The sequence below is a fragment of the Periplaneta americana genome, chromosome 11 (genome assembly GCF_040183065.1).
Source record: "Periplaneta americana isolate PAMFEO1 chromosome 11, P.americana_PAMFEO1_priV1, whole genome shotgun sequence".
NCBI lineage: Eukaryota > Metazoa > Arthropoda > Insecta > Blattodea > Blattidae > Periplaneta > Periplaneta americana.
In genome coordinates, this window is record NC_091127.1 from 1,250,714 (window position 1) to 1,272,467 (window position 21,754).

At 35.8% G+C, this 21,754-nt stretch overlaps 2 protein-coding genes across 2 annotated transcripts in view; one reads left to right on the forward strand and one right to left on the reverse strand.

The window, feature by feature from the left end:
* The window catches only part of LOC138708711 (uro-adherence factor A-like), a 146,929-nt gene that overhangs the window by 51,265 nt on the left and 73,910 nt on the right, over window positions 1-21,754 (forward strand). The window lies entirely within an intron of this gene.
* Window positions 7,162-21,754, reverse strand: part of LOC138708713 (venom carboxylesterase-6-like) — a 30,149-nt gene continuing 15,556 nt past the window's right edge. Inside the window, exons 5-10 of the mRNA XM_069838817.1 lie at window positions 20,054-20,244; window positions 17,758-17,929; window positions 15,544-15,725; window positions 13,358-13,508; window positions 8,504-8,630; window positions 7,162-7,469 (exon numbers count right to left, since the gene is read on the reverse strand). Of these exons, the coding sequence (XP_069694918.1) occupies window positions 7,259-7,469; window positions 8,504-8,630; window positions 13,358-13,508; window positions 15,544-15,725; window positions 17,758-17,929; window positions 20,054-20,244 (1,034 nt within the window). The 3' untranslated portion in view covers window positions 7,162-7,258. The remainder of the gene's footprint in view (window positions 7,470-8,503; window positions 8,631-13,357; window positions 13,509-15,543; window positions 15,726-17,757; window positions 17,930-20,053; window positions 20,245-21,754) is intronic.

A 21,754-nucleotide genomic window follows, 5' to 3' on the forward strand; every position in this document is an offset into this window, starting at 1 on the left:
TCAATGTGAAATAGCCGTATTAAAACTCTAAAAAAATGCCTACTAGGTGCACTGACGTATTCTTAATAATTCCGGAAAAAATCACAATGGGATCTCCAATAGTTTAATGGAAATTTAATTACTTACGACGCAATGTGTAGCGGTCGGTGCAGCAGCAGTGGACGGGAAGCGTTGAAGCGCGCTGGGAGGTTTATCGGCGCTGGATGATCGACTGAACGTTGCAACATTACACCCAGTAGGGATCAAGTCACTCGAGAAAACACTGCTAATTTACTTATTATGATATCCTCAAATATTTGTACATTATGCTTTTTAAACGTTTGTTTTCATTCACACTACACTTTAAATTTTCATTCGCCTACTTTCTTTCTCGAAAGAAAATTGTTGTACTAAATCTTCAGTTTCTGACAACGGAGTGAAAGAATGTAATTTTAATGTACCAGTTATTGGTTTTAGATTGTGGTATCTGGCCTGCAAATTTTCAGTGTGGTTTTTGTGCTTATTCAATGGACAAAATATAAATGACACGTTACAAATGTTTTTTGTGACCAATCAAACAGTTTTTTTTTGTGTTATAGGGTCTTGTATAGGCTGCCTCTCGTGGCAAGTCTTTTAACAGTTCCTCCAATGCCATCACATGGACCTTTACCATGCGACGTTGCAAAGAAGTGTCATTCGGTGCTAATTCCGTAATCGTCTTCATGTAAACAATTATTTTTAAAATTATTTTTGTTTTTGTATTGTGAACTTGATCCATCGGAAAAGTAGATATATATTTTTTTATATCGTTGAATTCTTGGTTTAAGAAATTAATTGCTTCGGATTGAAAAACGTGAAAGGAATCGGTGTCATGTTTCATACTTTCTGAGATGACAACAATACTATTGTGACGAATTTCTGTATCTTCTTTGAAATATACTACGAAAGTATGTATTGTGGCTTGGCATTTGTTCCAATGCACACCTTTTACTAAATCTTGTATTACAAATGAATGATTTTCAGAAAAGTCTGCAATAACTATGTAATTTTCAGGTTGTACATTTTCTTTGCATTCCGTGAAAAAAAAAAAAAAAAAATATGGCCGACTTTTGAAGGGATGACGATGCATCTTCTACATGAATAACTTTACTTGCTAGGGAACCTTTTACTTTTTTAAACTTTTCACGGGGGTATCGTTTTCGTTGTACTTTTCTTTTCTTGATAAGAGATTCTATTGACATCAAACTCTTGTTTAATTCCTCAATATTACTGATTTCTAGCGCTTCATCCATATAACTGCTAGAAGAAGAACTGGCATAATCACTTTCTCTGTCCGCATTTTCATTTGATTCATGTTTATTAATATCATAAGAACTATGGACTTCACATATAATTTTACCTGACCTATTCGGAAGTTGATAGATTTTTTACGGAACGAATCACATATTCGCACATTCAAAGACTCCTTTAAATTGAGTTTTCTCAATAAATCGCGACTTACGCGTCTTAGTGTATTTTTCTTTTTAAAAGTGTGATTAGGAAGGTCAAATGGATTTAAACACTATTTATATATTACGCGATCTTTGCTGTCACTAATGTTATACAGGGACATCATTTTATTTTTACTAACATTTTTAATATTAACCTGTCTATACCTTTAGAGAACCGGAAACACCGCTTGCTCCCCCCTCCAAGACTGGAGTTCGTACTAGTAACTCATGTTGAAATAATTCTGTACCTAATCTACGTACTGTAAATTCAATCTTCACTTCTGCCCGACCCGAAAATATGAAATTACTCAGACATGCTATCTACTGTCCGTCCAAGTGGTTATGCCGCAGGATTGTAGAAAGTGAGGAAATCACGTGACATTTAATTACTTAACGAGGCCCTTTTATTTAAGTTAAATTAAACAGCTGTATAATATTACGTAAACGTCCAATTCCTAAGAGAAATTAATGTTTTCAGAAAAGAGCTAAGACAGCCCAGCTTTTACAGAGGGGCGAGCAGAAGCAGGTGGGGGAAATCGGGATGCGACGTAGGCAAACGGACAGTACCTGTGCGAAAATATGATTCAATATTGAAAGCTCTTTCGTCACTGGAAAACGCGAACATATTTCTGGAACGTACTATATTCAGTAACTCAGTACTGCTTACTATCTGCGGTCTTGGCTCTGTGTGGAGTTGGAACTTCATTAGTAGAAGGGGTGGGAGTGAAGCACATTCAAAAACTCAGGAACAATAAAAATTGAAGTAAAAATAAAATGATGTCCCTGTATAAAAGTCACGCCACTCCATGAAATTCAAACCCTGACTGATTATTTTTCTCTTCTATATTTTGTCTCCTGCCATCTGTTTACTGTCATAAAGTTTACTGCCTTACCCAGCCTTGCTATCGTTAATCACTTGGCTATATTACAGTATAAACATACAGCATTGTGAAGGGCGCCCTCTCAGCTGAGCTGACAATAATACGAGTAAAATTACTTTAGATAAGATATTTACTGTTCCTTAAGATATTAATCATTTGATGAATGAATGCATTTGTATTGTAGTGTGCCGTATATGCAGTGGGGGATTTCGTAACACTCTCCGTGGGCAGCCTTCTAGCCCACGGCCACAAGCAATTCATTAGCTGGGGATCGCGAGCGCGTGCATGCCTCCGGAAAATAAATTGTTACAAATGTATGTGTGCAGATCCCATATTTCTAAATGCAGTAGTTTACAGATAATACATCAGGGAACAAGTCTATATTTCTTTCAGATTTTTAACTTGGCTATATAATATAGTAAATTTGCTTTGAAAAATAAATGATTAAAAAATTAGGCCAAATTTTAAATTTATTTGTGATAAGCCTAAAGTAATAAAAAGTGTTGTATTTAGTCTTTCAAATGCGCCAAACCGCAAATCTCAATTATATGTAGACACAGAGTTCCAAGTGAGTTTTTGTAACAGTGCGCGCATAATTTGCGTAATTTCAAATAGTCATAACTACACAAATAATTAATAATTGTGAAAATAAAACAGTACGGGTCTCCTTGTTTGATGTCTGGAATTCATGAAAAAAAATTCGACCATTTACGAGAAGGTCGTGTTTTATTGCTGTGCGATTTGACGTGGAATGACTCAGATGGGAGAGGCAGAAAGCATTCCCGCTAGCAGTCTCTTATCCGCGGGTAAGATTAGTTCACGCCTACACAGAGTGGTGTTACAGTGATTTCAATAAATGTGTGGAAGGTATTTATAGGCCTCTAGGATGCCAAAGCATTCCACTGCCTCCGAAATCAGTTTTTCCATGATGGGGTACTTGGTTGGATACTGTGGCTGAGGTTATCAACAGCTTTGATAACAAAGACAGTTCTGCCCTCAAAACTATGAAATCTCTAATTTCAAGAGTACTTTTCCAAAATATTTTGTACCTAGCAAATAATTTCAAATGCTTCTCAGAAACAATTACTTATCTTGAAACTTCAAAGATTGAAGTGTGAGCTGCTGTAGGGGGCTCAAATACTGTAATTAACGAAGCCGTTGATGTTACTCTCAGTATGAGGGTTAAACTAGAACTTAAAAGTGTTCTTGAAAGAAAAAATCTTGCATATTCGAAACCGTGTGAAGAGCAAAATGTTTTAAACACCGAACAGGCTCAAGACTACGGAATCATGATATAAAAATAAACTTTCAAATTCGTACCAATAACGTGTGATGTTGAAGGAACATGTTCTCAATACAAAAATTGTTTGAGTGATCATTGACGAAACTTTACGTTTGAGAGTTTATTAAAGTTAGTGACACTTAAAGTATACCATCTATTTTTGTTTAAAAATGTGTCAACATGTTCTATAAAGGAGAGAATGAGTTATAGTGTGTCACTTTCGTAAATGTGTATTGTACAGTGTTTGGTCCATGTATTGTGGCTCCCTATCAACACGGCATGGCGCGTCCTCAGGTTGCGGATAGAGGAGACGGCCTCCAGATATGGAGGGTAGCTGTGAATATATTGAATAAGCAGTCGTGGACAGCCGATGAGGGGTGGTCCTCCAGCTTGGGGGTTGGGCGAAGGGCTAACAACCCATCACCGTAAAAAACAGCTTGTTACGAATCCTTCAAATAAGCCTCGGAATGGGACTTATTCTCTGGCACGACCAAATAAATATGGGAAATGCCTGTTATTATTCGGTTGAGAAACTTTTATCATCCAGTCTGCTGTCGAAAAATCTGAAAGTTAGAATTTATAAAACAGTTATATTACCGGTTGTTCTGTATGCTTGTGAAACTTGGACTCTCACTTTGAGAGAGGAACATAGGTTAAGGGTGTTTGAGAATAAGGTGCTTAGGAAAATATTTGGAGCTAAGATGGATGAAGTTACAGGAGAATGGAGAAAGTTACACAACACAGAACTGCACGCATTGTATTCTTCACCTGACATAATTAGGAACATCAAATCCAGACGTTTGAGATGGGCAGGGCATATAGCACGTATGGGCGAATCCAGAAATGCATATAGAGTGTTAGTTGGGAGGCCGGCGGGAAAAAGACCTTTAGGGAGGCCGAGACGTAGATGGGAAGATAATATTAAAATGGATTTGAGTGAGGTGGGATATGATAGAGAATGGATTAATCTTGCTCAGGATAGGGACCAATGGCGGGCTTATGTGAGGGCGGCAATGAACCTCCGGGTTCCTTAAAAGCTAGTAAGTAAGTAACAGTGTTTGGTACCGACGAATGTTTTGATTTAGGTATAGCTTTCTTTTTAGGCTTTCCTTTACCACTATTAATAATATATGTATGTGTATGTTTTGGTGTCCAAACTACCAGGCCTAGTAATGGACATTTCTTCCACACATGCTCAATTGGCTTGAAATCCGAACTCCGTGCTGGCCGTTACATAAACTGTATCCCAGCCTGATTGAGGCGCCACATGGTCATGTGCAATGTCCTACATGAGCATGAAATGTACAGGGTTACTACACTTTCTATGTTTTGTAAATCCAGAACTATTAATGTTATCACAAATCAGTTTACACTATTTTTAAGAGCAATTCTTCATGTTTATTTTGGAAACTCGCAAATGTCCAATAAGTGTTCCTTGTGTCACACGGCAAACATGAAGGGAAATCGGTGTAACATACCTGCATCGACACTTGCCACAGCTCTCGTTGTTTCAACTTGTCTTTAGGCTGTGCTATTTATCCTACGAACTCTTCGACCTGTTCGTCACTCATAGCAAGCATTACAATGCCAAGGAATGAACGTTTCGCAGAAGGTGACTTTGGAACTGTTAATTTATAATTCAGCCATTAGCATTAAAAGATAATTATTATTTTCTTTTGTTGCAGGTGAGTTCCAGACACATTCCAGGGCTTAATCTCTCTGAAGTCGAAAACAGTAAGTCTCTGTTAAGAGATACGTCTTCTTTATGCCGAATTATTAAAACATATTTGTTGTTTTGAAATGTTTTTCATCATGGAATGTGCGAGACACTGAGGTTCTTAAGTGTCGCAAATTGAAGGGTTAGTTTATTGTATGAGTGCGAAGATTTTCTCGAATAACCCGCGCACTTTTTTCCCCCCGAAATCACCCGAAGTAAAACATACGGATGCGCGGCTTGTTGGGGACAACATTGTCCTTTATAAGATGGAGCGCATGCCATTACCTTCCCGTGCGGGCATTTCAATTGTTAACATTGTTAAATGGCGTTTGGATTAGCAGTACATGTGTCAGATTAAAGTTCAAGTATGATAAGTGTATAGGGGCTATTCCATATGAAATCGATCAGTAAAAAAACCTAGAATTTTTTTATACTCTAATTTTTTCCCTATTTATACAAGGTGCTGAGGGGAGTGCATTTTCAAAAATATACTACCGAAAGTCAAACGGTTTTCGATTATTGAGCGACAAATTTAGCGTATTTTATAAAAACAAGCCTCTTTCAGCACTCAGAACTCTGGAACCATTTATTGCAGAACATTGAACGAGAGCTTATTTTGAAGCTGACATTTGGTAGGTTATGTTAAGAAGTAATCCTTATTTTTATTGTACACAGAGAGACAGATAATCTGATTTTACTTGCTTTTAGGCTTTTTGGCCATTTGTAAAAATGTTTTAAAATATTGAGAAAAAACCTTGCATTATTAAGAGGGATTCGGCATTGTTTGCTTAGTCGTATGGCAATAAGTTTCGAGGGTATTAAATAGATTATTTTCACACACCTAGACTTGAACGGCGCAGTACCGCACGCACTGGCCGAGAGCTGAAGATAAGCGAGCGTTGGACGTCATTTTACTCCTGTGTTTATGAAAACCTGTGATAAAGCTAGTACATCCATGCGCTGCTAGACGACACATCACGTGTTTGTCTCCTGGCCTTGCTTGTCTCGGCTAGCTCCAGTCTCACAGTCAGCTGGTTAGTTCACGCGCGTACTATTTATTTTCTTTATTGATATTTTCAATACTTTATCAACATACCATCAGTAAAAATATGTGTTTATTTATTTGTACTTTCAATGCGGAATCTAACCATATATTTTAAAAATATTTTTTCGTGGCCAAAGGCGTCTTAATGAAGAAAAATCTAAATTTCTCCATTTCCATAAAAAGTAAGAAAATCTGTTTATATATCAATATAAACTTTAATTTCTCAGCATCAAAATAAACCATGATTTTGATCATTGGGTGAAAGGGTTTCGGAGTTACAACAGTTTAAAGTTGTTAATTTTATGAAAATACGACAAATTTAAATATTTTTAATTTAAACACTATGAAGTTCTGATGCTTCAAACTTTGCACAAAGCATTGTATCACAGTTGTCAACGGACAGAAAAAGTTTCATTGTATTTAGGAATTGTAAGGTCAATTTTCTCTATATTTCGGTCGATTTGAGATGGAATAAGGTAGTTTGTGTGTTTTATATCTTCAATGGACTCGTGCTTCATGGGCATGTTGAAAAGAGCTTCAAGAAGTGAGCTGGACGATTGTAGACGAATGCTCGGGTGACGATGTAATGACGAAAACAGCATAGAATAAAGAAGTTGATAGCACAATCTAGTGTATACTAGACTGTGGTTGATGGCAGGTACGATGTTTATTATAACAAACCACGTAACGGCAGTTAATTTACTGGCGCTTGCTATTTCATATTGCAGGATGTCGTGTAAACTGCTGAATAAACAGGACAACTGACATTTATGTAGTGAGTTTGAATAAAGAGTCTATTATAATCTGTCGTATATGTTCATCATATCCAGTCCATGTTATTGTAAATCAAAGTATTCTGTAAAACTAAAGTTCATTATGCTTGAAAGTTATTGGTGTGTTCTTTCCAATTTGTGGTTCTTCAATTGGCAGAGAATCCCAGAACGCTCCATCCCCGAGATTTTCACTAGATTTCATTTTTAATTTCTTTGGGCCGGCAATGTGCAAGTAGATGAGCTCCTTGCTGTTTCGGGTAGTGGGTTTCCAAGTAAACTTGCTTCCAGAAGGTGCAGGGTCACTGAAATTTTAAGAATTCTAGTTTATTGTTTTGTTCTGTAATAGCGGAGATCAGTAATTTCAAACATTACATTCCACTAGATAGATAACATCAGATAGTATTAAGTGTGTAATGCATAGATAATCCATGTTCTTGCATGTTTTGACTAGAAACGAACCCAGGGTTGACAGATTATTTATGGCCAAATTAAAGAAGTACCTAATTTCTCACGCCTTTTATATTGTAGGTGAGTTTATGACATTCAACATTTCTGTCTTATTGTGTATCGATACTAATCCCTTGTGTTGTACTAGTATATTGTAAAACTCTTCTGTATGTGATGACGTACTTCAGTACATCAAAATAATATCTTCTGTATATATATTTCATCTAAACTGTGACTATAATTAAGACTTTGTAGTATACTATTAATATTTTTTGACGTGTTCCATATTCTAGCTGTGAAGCGATGTACGAATACCGCAGAATGTAAATACATACAGTGCAATACAAAATACAATCTTAAATACAAGCTAATCACGAAGTATTTTTATTTATTTATTTTTTTATTCAATGCAGTGGCACTTGACTAGAGTCATTGGCCGTACAATGGCGATAGAAACTAAAATGAAAGAAAACGAAATAAAGTGAACAATGTGCAAGTGAAACTACGAAGGAGAGGATGTCAGCACTGCAGTCAATCTAATTTACTAGCAACAATTTTATTAGAATGCGAATTCTACCTACAAAGTAACAAAGAAACAAGTCCTCGCAATGATTATAAGATACAGAAATTAGATGCAGTATACGAGTTCTTATGTTTTCACGGCAACTGTGATCAGAATCGGCGTCTCGGGCATTCCACCGTGTCAGGACATACACAGTATGTAAGAAGAGTACGTGTGAATTTATTATAGCGTACTAACATAATGTGTGCCTAGTTCTGATGGATGTAGTATGTTTAAACAGTACAAAACTCGCAGGACTATTGTAACTACAGCCACTAGATTTTTTATTTTTCACTCTATACGAACGTTTTAAAATAAGTGACTTACCCATTGTGAGAGAAACTTGTCCATATGTCTATCATCACTCTCGACATTTCTTTATCTTCTTCGGTATCATCAGTGTTCATTATATCATAGATAAGTATGTATCCAATATCATCTCCATGAGAGACACCTAGAAATGTTTACACAGCATTTATTTTGGTGCAAAATAAAATGGTTGTTATCATTTAATTATTATTTGAACTATATATTCTATTTATTTATTTTTTTTGCACTGCTGGCTTCTCATTTTGCTGGATGAAATTGAAGTCATCAGTAATTATAGTGTCTGCTCTAACAAGGAGAGATCGTCATCTTAATGTTACAAGTCTGGGATTTTTTTGTTTTGCGCAGCTACATTGAAAAATAGGGCCGAGTGCACACAGAAGCAGACGCGACGGGACATTTTGCTTTACAACGCCTCCACGGTCTGCTCGCGACGACTGATTTTGCTGGCTGTGTGGGTTTGGAAAACTGGCCCAGGCTGGAAAGTGACGTAAATGAAAGAGGGCCGTCTATATGAGAAATTCTATTGTATTTGGTTGTTATTTCCCAAGGACGCCCATGCCTGAAAATCTATCCGATTGATAGCGTCTTAAAATTAAATACTGAAGTAATGACTACTTCACGACTCACAATAAAGAAAAATAATATATTAAATTAATAATGAATGATGGTATAGGGCAGAGAAGTAAGCCTACTACAAATTGTCATTATCATTATTATTATTATTATTATTATTATTATTATTATTATTATTATTATTATTATTATTATTATTATCCACTTGGTGCTTTCATCTCATTTGCAATTTCTCACATATTTTAGAAAGCGCATTATTGTCGTGATATTGTTTCAAAGATTGTACAGAGCGTATATTTCCTGTACTAAAACTAATTTATCCGCATAGAGCTCCATTCTGAATAATGTGCACTACACAACAATAGTATTTGTAGATAGTGAAAGTGTGCAATCATAGCCACTACTAACGCATGCGCAGTACACTGCAGCTATCAGACTGTCTCCTCGCGACGAACTTTAAGCAGTCATTAGATGTCTCTCCTACTCGAGACCGTCGCTCCGCGTCTGATTCTGTGTGCACCAGATCATAAGAAATCAATGGGAGACAAGTGCCATCAGACAAAATGTCGCGTCGCGCTGCTCCGTGTCTGATTCTGTGTGCACCACATCATAAGAAATCAATGGGAGACAAGTACCATCAGACAAAATGTCGCGTCGCGCTGCTCCGTGTCTGATTCTGTGTGCACCACATCATAAGAAATCAATGGGAGACAAGTACCATCAGACAAAATGTCGCGTCGCGCTGCTCCGTGTCTGATTCTGTGTGCACCACATCATAAGAAATCAATGGGAGACAAGTACCATCAGACAAAATGTCGCGTCGCGCTGCTCCGTGTCTGATTCTGTGTGCACCACATCATAAGAAATCAATGGGAGACAAGTACCATCAGACAAAATGTCGCGTCGTGCTGCTCCGTGTCTGATTCTGTGTGCACCACATCATAAGAAATCAATGGGAGACAAGTACCATCAGACAAAATGTCGCGTCGCGCTGCTCCGTGTCTGATTCTGTGTGCACCACATCATAAGAAATCAATGGGAGACAAGTACCATCAGACAAAATGTCGCGTCGCGCTGCTCCGTGTCTGATTCTGTGTGCACCACATCATAAGAAATCAATGGGAGACAAGTACCATCAGACAAAATGTCGCGTCGCGCTGCTCCGCGTCTGATTCTCTGTGCACCACATCATAAGAAATCAATGGGAGACAAGTACCATCAGACAAAATGTCGCGTCGTGCTGCTCCGTGTCTGATTCTGTGTGCACCACATCATAAGAAATCAATGGGAGACAAGTACCATCAGACAAAATGTCGCGTCGCGCTGCTCCGTGTCTGATTCTGTGTGCACCACATCATAAGAAATCAATGGGAGACAAGTACCATCAGACAAAATGTCGCGTCGCGCTGCTCCGTGTCTGATTCTGTGTGCACCACATCATAAGAAATCAATGGGAGACAAGTACCATCAGACAAAATGTCGCGTCGCGCTGCTCCGTGTCTGATTCTGTGTGCACCACATCATAAGAAATCAATGGGAGACAAGTACCATCAGACAAAATGTCGCGTCGCGCTGCTCCGTGTCTGATTCTGTGTGCACCACATCATAAGAAATCAATGGGAGACAAGTACCATCAGACAAAATGTCGCGTCGCGCTGCTCCGCGTCTGATTCTCTGTGCACCACATCATAAGAAATCAATGGGAGACAAGTACCATCAGACAAAATGTCGCGTCGCGCTGCTCCGTGTCTGATTCTCTGTGCACCACATCATAAGAAATCAATGGGAGACAAGTACCATCAGACAAAATGTCTCGTCGCCCTGCTCCGTGTCTGATTCTCTGTGCACCACATATTTAACTTGGGACTATCACGAACGTGCTCTTGTATAGCGTACCGGTAAGGATTCTGCGGTTTGTCATCCGGCTCCAGACGTTGCATTGACTGCACTTTGTATGCGTACAGTTCGAGACGTTTGTGGACAATTCGTTGCAATGTTGATTTTGGTACTTGAAGTTCCCGCGAAGCTCCTCTTAACGACTTCCGCGGGCTTCGCTCACACGCGGCTTGAACATCTGCAACCATTTCGTCGGATGTTCTACGACCACCACCATGTGTATCGTGCCACTTCGTAATGCTTTTAGCAGTTGGAGCATCATGGTTAAACACTCGCCGATACTCCCTTTGAACTCTTAACAATTGATTTAAACTTCACATACCACAACACAGTTTGGGTGTCGCCATTTTGACAATCGATACAATCTACGAAAAGAAACTGTGTCTGCGCACCATATACCGACAGGATTTGAAACTTGTTGAGTTTTCCTTTCATATAAACGTTACTGTAAGGTTCTATCTTCAACCGTTCACCAGTCACAAACAATTGACATTAGGTACATTCGAGCGGTCCACCCTATACGAGTATATATATATATATATATATATATATATACTGCAAAGTAGAGCCCATAAGAGAGAAAGCCAGGGCATGTACCCTTTTATTTCCGAAGTAATTAAAAAAAAGTGACATTGTGACAATATTCATTGTATACTGTAGTATTACGAAACTGAACTCTCTTAACATTTGCTTAAAATAAGGTTGATATAAGCAAAGAACATTTCATTTACAAAAGAATGGTCTTTAACGCCAGGATACTTGCAAGTTACTTTATTATTGCTTTGGAAAAGTGTTCAGAGAAACTGTTCCACATAGCTGAAAATTATGTTTTAGGCAGTTTGATCACTTGATCACCCAATATCTATTAACGAATATAGCACTAAATGGAAAATAATGAAATCTATTCGAACTACTCTTGTCTGTATCATTCTTTTTAGAGTGACGAAACATTCATTTTTCGAAATAATTGTTTCGTTTCTGCATATACGAATTCATTATTATCATGAATGCAATAGAGAATTCGCTCAATTAAATGTTATGCGTGGATTGAAACTAACGGGAATGCCAGTATCCATAACTGCAGTCAGTCATGCTGTTGTTTAGTCTGACTTCACACCACATTCTGTATTTCTTTCAGAAAGCGCATGATGGGAAAGGAATTATAGTAACTATTAATGGATAACATTATTCAAGAAGAGTATGTGATAATTACAGAAACATGACGTTTAGAATATTTTTGGCACGCGTCAACTAGTAAAAGAACTACTCAAAATCGGATCATAAGCTGGTATTTTTCTAATACCTGAAATAATGCCGGTTACAATACGTACTCCCTACTTATTTCTGGACTTAAAAAAAAAAAAAAAAACAAATATTTTCTTTGTAAATTCTCTAATATTGAAAAAAATTATTAGTCGTTCAACTACTTAGAAAATCCAGCACATTTTATAAAATTATCTCCTGAATTTTTAAACAGCGTAGAATACAGGCTATTAATGACTCAATAACAAATTGACAGTCAATTTCTTAATTTTATATTAATCGCTTACAGTAATTAAACCTCTTTGTGAACGAAATTGTGTTTGTATAATACGATGAAAGAGTAATGGAACGGAGAAAAATTCTCTCCGGCGCCGGGATTTGAACCCGGGTTTTCAGCTCTACGTGCTGATGCTTTATCCACTAAGCCACATCGGATACCCACCCCGGCGTCGGACAGAATCATCTCAGTTTAAGTTCCAACTCTTGGGTTCCCTCTAGTGGCAGCCCTCTGCACTACGTCATAGATGTCTATGAACGTAGGACCGAAGTCCACACATTTGCTGAGGTGCACTCGTTATGAGTGACTAGTTGACCGGGATCCGACGGAATAAGCGCCGTCTTAAATCACGAAGTGATTTACGCATGACGCAGAATATCTGCATGGAAATATCATATGTACTTCGGTATATTAAAATAATATATATGTGTTTGTATAAGTTTTGTTTTAATAAATTCCAAGTGATTTTAAAAGTGTTCCTGCTGCCAAATAAGTCCATATATTAAAAACTTACATTTCAGGTCATAATTTAATTAAGTTTGGATGTATGTAAAATGAAGATGCCTCAATTACGGACAAATGTCATTTTATTACGAAATTGTATAATCGTAACATTAAAATGATGAAATATTTGACTTAATTTTTCTTGTGTATCGTGTCCTTTATTAGCGCAGACAATTATGCAGCTGTTCTTTTAATGTTACTTCTCATTTAAAAGTAGAAGGAACTTGACTTGTTTTGATTTTAGTTGCTTTGTTTGACTTTTCATAGTGAAATTTATTTCCTTTATACACTTCCTTATGCTAGACTTACACACTAGTTATATCTACTTTCCTACATACCAAAATTCATGGATGTCCCAGACATGGGCTCACTATTGCTGTGCTTTCCTCTGTAGCCAAATCTGTAGACGTACACAGGAGCAGAGTTGACCGCAGCTTGCAGCTTGGCAGCCCTGACTAAATCCACTACAAATAATCGATCTCCAAACATCTGTTCATGAAAATCATAAAATCATATTTTCTTCAGTTACTCTCAAGTTTCGTGTAAACTGAATATCAAAGGACCACTGACCAAGTTTTTTTGACATGTTGCAGGTGCCCCTTTAGTGACTTGTACACATCAGCTCTGTAATAAAGTTCATCTTACACTCAATTTAGCATGTTTATCAATATCAGCAAAGGCATTAATGTTGTGAGCCCAGAATTCTGGCAGAGCAGCCAGTAATGGTAGTACAAACACTGAATTCTTCACATACCCCTACACAAAAAAACTCACAGGGAGCCAAGTCGGGAGAACGTAGAGGCCGTGATAGTTCATAATCACCATTCCATTGGTTTCACAGCCTGGGCCCTGTTTCATAAAACTGACATCCTACAATCATGACAATTCTACAAATTAAGAGATATTTTGGAAGATAGTGCATTAAATTTAAAATCCTTGTTTATTAGACTCTGTTGAGGAATAATGTATCAGAATATTGTAGTATTTGTTTTCTGACAATTATTACCTGCTTGGACAGATACAATTTGTGATTTGTCAACAGCATTTCATAAACACGACTGACAGATAAAGTATTGCAAACATGTAAGATCGATAGCAAATTATTTCTTCTTAATCATTTCATATTTTTATAAAAGTAGGTAATCGATATGAGACGATTTAGTTGGAAGATTTATAATGCACATCATTGTCGACCTTGTTAAAAGTATCTTTAAAAAATCAATTATGAACCGCGAGAAAATTACAGTTTTAAATTTTATTAAAGAAAGCAGCAATGTATCCTCATTTTCAAAGAAAGCATAATTTTTTATTTCAAGGATCCATTGATAATTCCGTCAACTCTTGGCAGATTGGCTGCCCTCATGAAGAGCTGTGGAATGATTTCGATAAGCTGTATGCATCAGCAGTCAAGTGATACTGCCATGCAGTGTAAGAACACATAATTATTATTTTGGATCAAGTGTTTTGTTTGTTTTATGCAGCAAATCTCCTATTTTGACCATTATATTTCAACTGGTGTTTTGCTAATACGAAATTTTTCCAGACTCACTGAAATAGTAATATGAGTTACAAGAGCGGTATGTTGAAGTTTTCATGTTCGAGGAAAAGTTTGAAAAAGCGAAACGTAGTTGAGCTTTTTTAATTTCCGAGAATTGAAAGAAAACATACATTATTTTGTGCGAAGATCGTTTATTACATACCTGAAAGAGGAATTTCTAATTAGTTGCAATGAAATCTCCATCTTGGTTTCTGTTCGATGACGGCAAATTTGCAAAACAAAAATATCTGTCTTCAACATTGTTGCTTTAAAATGTTTTCTGTGTTTACTATACTCCAGCAGGCAGTGATATACGTCTGTCTTGCAAAATTTCATGTTAACTGTTGAATGTTGATAGTTGAAGTCTTGACACTTCATTTCATATATCATTAAATGAACATTCTTGGTTTTGATGCATTGTAGATTTCGTAATAGTGAAACAGGACTACCACACTTATGGAGTTGGAACAAAAAAGAATTATTGATTTTTGTCTTACTGTTCACAATTCTTAGCATATTATGATAGATTCAGAAACTTTATAACAGTAAGAATTACATTCTACAGTTAACTCAATTAAAAAAAATGGAGATAGAACCATTAAGAACTGAAGCGACGATATGTCAAAAAAGTCCTGACAAATTATTGTAAAATTTTACCTATCAGGGTAAAACTTTTATGAAACTGGAATCTGACAATTGTCATGACAGTTCTACAAATTTTCACGATTCTTTCTGACACGCAGAATGTTTTATGGAACAGAAATTTGACAATTTGTAGAGTCGTCATTTGTCATTAATTGTCGGAATGACATATTCAAAATTTTCAAGTTTTGTGAAATAGGCCCCTGCTGTTAAGAAGCCACGAATGTGAACTCGAAACTGGCCAGTATGCACTCTGTTGTTTCTTTAGGCACAGGAAGACCCTCTATTTCTCTTTTTTGTCAAGAAATGTCTGGTCACCCTATGAAGCTTAATTTCTGACCATACCTGTATGAGTTCCTTAGTGCTGTTGGAGACCGACTTGTTGTGCAGGTAATGCTCAGTTATGAGTTGCAGGATGTCTTGTTTCTTGTTTTCGGGTACCGTAAAATTGTAGTCAAGAAGGTGAGATGCGAGGTCATTGAAGTGTTCTTCCACTAATTCCATAATTCTTTTGTTCGCTACCCATTCTGTAATAAAATATAGTTTCAGTGTGACTGAAATTTGTTCCTTCGAGATTATTGTGAATGAAGAATTATGATAGAGACCAGATGAAGTAAATTTTAATGATTTTGTTAAAGATAGACAAGAAACATAATTGCAGGACAAGAATATAGATATAATTTACGTACTAACATGTTACTGTAGAGAACTGTATAATAGATAACACAGATTCAGTTATTAGGCTGCTTTGTCAGATTATTTCAGAATAAGAACATAGTAATTAATATAAATTTGTGAACCAAAATTCTATGGGACTGATAAACTTAGTAATGGAATGTGATAATGGAAGTAGTTTGAATGTTGTAATAATTGTTGAATGCGAAGTGTGAACATTTCATATGTAATAGAATGATACTTCTTTTGGAATATATCAGTTTTTATGCTCGACCATGCCGAAATGTAGTAATTATACACCTGGTAGCAGTCCTTTAATGCATGTCATTAAAGTACACCTCATTAAAGTACAGGTGTTCAGCCAATGACAACTCAGCTTACAGGTGTTCAGCCAATGACAAGTCAGCTTTGTACCGTTATAAAACCGCAAGTATCGATTATTCTCGGATATGCAATCGAAACAATTAGCGAAAAGTCACGGAGGCTGGAAATCCAATACTGTCGCAGACGGTTATGTTCTGTTACTATAATAATTAGCGTTAATTGTAAATAATATTCAAATAAATTCAATTTGTCATCTCGTTTTTCAATGTCGAATTCAATAATCAAGGTTATATCAAGTTTAACGGGATTACATCAAGGTCAATGACATTATTGTTCCTCGGAAAAAATCAATACTTTCGCGTCTGCGCACATCTCACAGTTCACGACCTAGAACAAGGTCACTTCCGATCTTGTCAGATACAAATAAAATGTATACATCTGCATAATTTCAAGTTAGAAATATGGTCGAGCATAAAAAGTCGTATGAAACTCGCCTATAATGGTAATTAAGAAGCTCGTATGAAAATTATGAAACTCGCTTGCGCTCGTTTCATAAACATCCATACTCGCTTCTTAATTACTATCATTATAGGCTCGTTGTATATAATGTACTATTATGTTATTTATAATTGAAAGGGCATAACAGAATCAATTAACGGGATGGAAATTGTAAACTTGAAATCCATTTTTACAACTTGGTTATTTGTAGAACTCTTCCAGAATGTATATTTGAATGGAAAAAAAAAATGTATAATTTAAATTGTTTAAACATACATTTATGCTCAACCATGCCAAAATGTAGTAATTATACACCTAGTAGCAGCCCTTTAATGGACCTCATTAAAGTACACCTATTCATTAAAGTTCAGGTGTTCCACCAATCAGAAAACACCATTGTAGCAATATGAAAGCGCAAGTATCGATTATTCTCGGATATGCAATCGAAAGACAACTAGCGAAACGTCACAGAGGCAGGAAATCCAATATTGTCGCAGAAGGTTATGTTCTGTTACTGTAATAATTAGCGTTAATTGTAAATAATATTCAAATAAATTCAATTTGTCATCTCGTTTTTCAATGTCTAAATCAATTTCAAGGTTATATCAAGATTAATGTTATTTTGCTCTCTAGATTATATCAAGGCCAATGACATTTGTTTCTCGGAAAAAATCAATACTTTCGCGTCTGCGCACATCTCACAATTTACGAGATATTACACAAGGTCAGTTCCGCTCCCCTGTCAGATAAGAATAACATGAATACTTATGAATAATTTCAAGTTAGAAATATGGTCGAGCATAAAAAGTCGTATGAAACTTGCCTATAATAGTAATTAAGACGCTCGTATGAAAATTATGAAACTTGCTTGCGCTCGTTTCATAAACATACTCGCGTCTTAATTACTACCATTATAGGCTCGTTGCATAATGTACTGTTATCTGTTTACATTGTTTATTAAAGATACCAACATAGGCACCAAATTTCTGATGTGGTACAAGTTTGAGAATATATTATAAATGACGAGATATGTTTAACAGAAATTATGGCGTTAAAACAAACCTGCAGTAGGATATAATCCCTCTTCAGTGGTGACACCTGTTATCCAAGGGAGATTTTGAGCATCTCCATCTAATAAAGCATTGATTGGAGATTTTGTCATAAATGGATTTGAACTGCCCACTTCTACTGTCGGCCCAAACGGAGCAAATGGTGTGTACATCCAAGTCTTCACCTAGTGGAGTGTTGCATGTCATTATATTTAATATTATACAAGAAAACAGTCTTATTTCTTAGTAATGTTTTAGTACAGCTACATAATTTTACTGTTTCTTCAAGATGATAGTTCCTATTTCGTTGAGCAAGAGGTGTGGTCTAAATATAGTCATAGAATCTTTTGCAGTACCGCTAATTGTAACTAAATGTTGTTGATGGAATAATCTGATTACCAGAACTTCAGCATCCCAGCTACAACATAGAACAAGTATTAAGGTCATTCATTGAATTTGGAGATATAAAACCATAGAAAAGGCCATGTCAGAGGTAACATTTGTGTCTATAATTTTCCTCTTCAACAATGTAATTATTTTAATTATTTAAGTTATGAAATATCATTCATTGAAGGAAAAGATATATCCATGAAAATATAAAAATTTGTAAAAATTATACTTACAACATACTTACTTAAAAATGGCTTTTATAGAACCCGCAGGTTCATTGCCGCCCTCACATAAGCCCGCCATCAGTCCCTATCCTGTGCAAGATTAATCCAGTCTCTATCATCGTATCCCACCTCCCTCAAATCCATTTTAATATTATCCTATGTCTCGGCCTCCCCAAAGGTCTCCCGAGTGTCATTTATATTTGTTACTGTTGCTCCAAGATATTTGAATTTTTCCACCTCTTCGAAAGATAAGTCTCCAATTTTTATGTTTCCATTTCGTACAATATTTTGGTCACGAGACATAATCATACACTTTGTCTTTTCGGGATTTACTTCCAAACCGATCACTTTACTTGCTTCAAGTAAAATTTCCTTTTTTTCCCCTAATCGTTTGTGGATTTTCTCGTAACATATTCACGTCAAAATTATAGGAATCATAAATTTAATTTTTAAACTTTGTCAAGTACAGAAGTGCATTCTGCTCAAAACTGATAAAACTTTGGCAAGACTGTTACTGATGCATGGAATTGAGTCTTGACTATAAAGAAACCAGATCAGCATTGACTCAAGCAACTAAAGAGGCGTGTATTCGCTTTTGTATTATAAAATAAATTTGAACATCTTAGAAGAATTGCATGTGTAACCAATTTTGGAATTTAGGACTACAGTTTGAATTGGATATCACACCTAGAGAGAATGGATAAATTGCAAGGTGCCTAAACATACCAACCTAAAGAGAAGTCTGTCAGGCTACGAGGCCTAAAACAGGAAAATATGATGATGATGATGATGATGATGATGATGATGATGAAGATGAAGATGAAGATGAAGATGAAGATGAAGATGAAGATGAAGAAGAAGAATCCTATAAATAGCTACAATTTATTGTTTATAATTCCTAAACGTTTGAACCTCTGCTATGAGATAGCAGTTAGTTATGGCGAAGTGTCTAATGCAAATATTGTAATGATTATCAAACCAAACAATTCTCTCATAATTTACAAACTGTGCCATTTTGGTAGTAACTAATTTTCATATGAACTTAATAATACCGGTACTTATCACAGTGGTTATGCATATGGCAGATTATATCCTTTCCAGGACAAACTGCGTTGTATATTGATCACTGACAATAATCACCAACTAAAATAATGTCTCCTGAATAAAGAGATGTTCATTTGCAGAGAAAACGTTTGTTAAAGCAGAATGGACATCAGCTGAGGTCATTATCATGATATACTGTTGGCAAGACAGACACTTTAAATTATTATGAAAAACTATTTTATAGTCTTAAAACTTAAAAAAAAAAAAAATTAAAATTTATAATATATATATATATATATATATTAACACGTGAAAGTTATATATATATATATATATATATATATATATATATATATAACTTTCACGTGTTAATGAACTAGGTTTGAAAATACCTTAGTTCATTAACACGTGAAAGTTATATATTTTTTTTATCCCTTAGTGATACAGTGTTAAAAGATGTGTGATCAAGATATATTAAAAACAAGTTTCGATTTCTTTATTGCACTTCTTTAATACGAGAATACTTGTTCTTTCCATCTTACATAGAACTTCACTTTGCAGCTTTAATGAAATTGTACATTTCCCGGTAGTAATATATCTGGTCTGACAAATAATATGATAGGGAATTTTCCTGAGCACTGTTCAACGTACCTGGAAGTCTTTAACTCTTTGTACAAGTTGATAAGCTGGTCGATTACGTAAACATTCAGCAAGTTCATCTGAGTTGTCTGTCTTACATCCCAGAGTTGATCCCAATTGTCTTGCTTTAGATGATCCTTTTTCCATTAATGTCCATGATTGCAAAGCACTTCCACTCTGGGATATACCTCTGTGAAATAGACCTGTAAAACATTGATTTATAAAAAATATGAAGCACTAGCCTTTATATTCGACAGCATTCTTTAGAAATATTGTAAACACAGATCATTACTGAATATTGAATTCCTCTTCATTTTTCAGAATTTGGCTAGTATGCTTGTATTGTATTGGATTTCATGTTAAAGGAGTATTAGATGTCTGTATTGTTCTCTCATTGCTTGGTAATTTGAAGTCTTCTGACCATGTTTTGACAATTTTTTATTTTTTAATTTTTCCACCTCTTCGAAGGATAGATCTCCAATTTTTATGTTTCCATTTGGTACAATATTCTGATCACGAGACATAATCATATACTTAGTCTTTTCGGGGTTTACTTCCAAACCTATCTCTTTATTTGCTTCAAGTAAAATTTCTGTGTTTTCCCTAATCGTTTGTGGATTTTCTCCTATCATATTCACGTCATTCGCATAGACAAGCAGCTGATGTAACCCATTGAATTCCAAACCCTGTCTGTTATCCTGGACTTTCCTAATGGCATATTCTAGAGCAAAGTTAAAAAGTAATGATGATAGTGCATCTCCTTGCTTTAGCCCGCAGTGAATTGGAAAAGCATCAGATAGAAACTGGCCTATACGGACTCTGCTGTTTTTAAAAATATACGTTTTAATTATTCTTTCTTTATTATATTGGAATATGCTGTATGTACATAGAAATAGCGTGTGTTGAAATGAAGATACTTTACCACTCTTGCCTACAATTCCACCCACTTCCTTCCATAACATTTTTCTGTTTTTTTTTTCTGATGATTGGAAACAAGATTAATTAAAGTGACATAATTTGTTTGTGAGAAATTGCTAAATTCACGATGTTTTGCAGCCATATTATGTTATTGTTATTCATTTGGTTTCTAAATGAGCGATGATCATCACTTCAATTTGAAGCCAAGCCAATCCAGAGTAATGAACGCCAGTGCAGATCACTGCGCCCACAAGAGACCAGCTCCATTTGTTTACATGTAGAGCTAATCGAACGGCGTTGTTCGTTTGGCGATGATCGGCATAGCGTAACCATAACTAAGGAGCGGATTCCTATGTAATTAAATATTATTTTTGCTTGTGATAAAACACAATTAACAAAGTTAAAAATTCCGAACATGAAGTTTCAAGTTTAAAACCCGAATTTTATTTCACATAAAAACACATATTTTCACAAAAAATTATGTAAATACATATTTTCAGGAAATCTATTATAAACACATAAATCTTGGAGTTTTTTTACTTAAATAATTTTTTTACAAGAACTTTTAAATATTTTAAAACTAAATCAATTATGTCAATCAGAAGTAGGAGAGCGTCGGGTAATATCGGACATCGGGTAATATCGGACAGTGCGTTTCTTTAATCTATCACCATATGGTAGTACCTGAATGACATGGTTACGTTTCTCTATGCGACATCACAGAAACGTAACCATGTCAATCAGGTACTATCATCGGGTGGTAGATGAAAGAAACTCACTGTCCGATATTACTCG